The sequence below is a fragment of the Buceros rhinoceros genome, unplaced genomic scaffold (assembly GCF_000710305.1).
Source record: "Buceros rhinoceros silvestris isolate BGI_N320 unplaced genomic scaffold, ASM71030v1 scaffold9519, whole genome shotgun sequence".
Classification (NCBI taxonomy): Eukaryota; Metazoa; Chordata; class Aves; order Bucerotiformes; family Bucerotidae; genus Buceros; species Buceros rhinoceros.
The window spans coordinates 14288-16449 of record NW_010432074.1 but is presented as its reverse complement, the minus strand read 5'-3'; the positions used below and the strand labels follow the sequence as shown (position 1 = coordinate 16449).

Sequence of the window (2162 nt, the reverse complement as noted above, 5' to 3'; positions counted from 1 at the left end):
GCTGCGGGGTGCTGGCTTTGAGCAGCTCGCCCAGCAATTCTTCGCCAAACTCACCAGTGTGGCCAACTTGCTGGCCATGCCCGGCTCCCAGCTGGTCCAGGTGAGGGATGCCCAGCTGGGGATTCGCAGCATTGGGAGGGGCACGGGCAGGAGTCGGTGTTTGGGGGTCCCTGCAGTGATGCATCTCATCTGCAGCCTGTCACTGGCTGCCCTTTCCTGGGGTGGTGGGTCTGTGGGTAGGCAGTATCGAGGAGGGGATGCTCAGGCTCACCCCATCTTGTCCAGCCTCTCTGTCCCATCTCCTTCATGATCTCCTGCTCCTTGGAGAATGGAGCTCCTCACCTCTGCTGTTCACCCCATGTTCTGTCCCCTTGCTCAGATGACATGGCCATCCCTGCGGGCTGAGTTCCCAGCGCTGAGCCCTGCGCAGCTTCAGCGAGTGCTGAGCCAGTGCCAGGCAGCGATGGACGTGGGCTGCATCACAGCATGGCAGCCTGGTGAAGAGGAGAACCTGGCCACCTTCCACTCTGGTGAGTCCCTGGCTTCATGCTCAGCACTGCTCCGGTCACCTGCAGGATCCCTCCAAACAAACCAAACAGGCAATTCCCTTCCCTGAGGCTTCTGTAGCGACTGCAGCCATCAGGAGTAACCACAGCCCATGATTTGGGTATGACAAAGGATACGAAATGCACTTAGAAGGGTTTGGAGCTCTTTCAGCATTCTCAAGTGAGGGATGCTGCTGCCTCGCAGTCACCATGTCCCTGATCCTGGCTGCACGTGGTTGGGAGCTGGGAGACAGGAGCTGGGTGCAGCCCGGGCTTGCTTTAGCCCCCCTCCCTCCACCTTTCAGATGAGATGCTGGAGTCCTTTGACAACCACCCACCCATTATCCTGCCCAGTGAGGGCTTCAAAGTGGACCTGGAGGTGGAGACGTTGGATGACAACATCTACCGGCACCTTCTCTATATCCGCCACTTCCTCTGGAGCCTGCAGAGCAAAAGCCCCCTCACCAGCGAGGGGCCAGGCTCAGCAACCCCAAAGGTAGCCTGTACCCTATGGAGGGGCTGTTCTGGGTGGGTAGGAGGGTCTTGGGTCCCTCTGGAGACCCCTTCGAGCCTAGCGCTACAATGCCCTCACGTAGAGCTGCTGGAAGGATTAGTGCTGCTAATCCCCCAGCCTGGGGGGTACGCGAAGGTGAGTTGGAAGGACAGGCTCTTCCCAGCAATCTCGTTAGTGGGGAGGAGGGAGGGAAGGAGGATGTCTGCAGGCAGTGCTCCCCTTTTCCCTGCGTGTTCCTTGTCCTCCCAGCCCTGCACCCTGCCTGTCCCCACGTAGCCAGGCAGGCTCGCTCAAAGCACTCATCAGCTAATGCCTCTGAAGCAGAGGGAGGGCGAGACGTGCTGTAGGTGATAAGCTCAACTGCTATCCCCTACGCTGCTCTTTGTCTCCAGCTCCCTGGGCCATCCCTCCAGCAGGTCCCTTTCTCCTCTTCTGCCCTGTCCCCATGGGTTGCAGCACCCACAGGCATCGCTACCTCCTTCCATCACCACGGGGTCACATCACCCAGCTCCAGCTCCCTGGGCCATCCCTCCAGCAGGTCCCGTTCTCCTCTTCGGCCCTATCCCCATGGGTTGCAGCACCCACAGGCAGCGCTACCTCCTTCCATCACCACGGGTTCACATCACCCAGCTGCAGGGTCACAGGAGGAGCTGTGCTCCTTCAGTGTCCCCCTCCGATGAGATCCCCTAGCAAAGGCATGACCAGGAGGTCCCTCCTGGCTGGCTGTGAGCATTCCCTAAGATGGTCCTGGCCACAAAACAGGGGTGGGGGAGCTGGGCTGGGAAGCCAGGACAAGCCCTGGCAATGTCTGGACTGACAGGGCTTCGCCTGGAGACAGCCCTGTCCTGCCTGCAAAGCAGACAGGGTGGGGGGTTCAGGGAGGGTGTGAAAAGCCCACACCAGGGGGTCCCACAGAGCATTTCTCTCCTTAAGAAAGAGGCATCCACGACGCCAGATGTCCTGGAGGTGAGCGAAAGCCCAGCTGCTGCTCTGGGAAGCACCATCACCCAGGAGGACTACTGCTCACTGGGGGGCTGCACTGAGCCGGAGGAGAGCCCCCCGCTCTGCCTGGCCACCAACGGTGGCCCCTGCGAGCCCCTCGC

The 2162-nt window shown here is 60.6% G+C and overlaps 1 protein-coding gene across 1 annotated transcript in view; it reads left to right on the top strand.

Annotated features, from left to right (window-relative positions):
• Positions 1 to 2162, top strand: part of RADIL (Ras association and DIL domains) — a 9882-nt gene that overhangs the window by 4979 nt on the left and 2741 nt on the right. Inside the window, 4 exon segments of the mRNA XM_010143645.1 lie at positions 1 to 100; positions 380 to 530; positions 851 to 1041; positions 1993 to 2155. Of these exon segments, the coding sequence (XP_010141947.1) occupies positions 1 to 100; positions 380 to 530; positions 851 to 1041; positions 1993 to 2155 (605 nt within the window).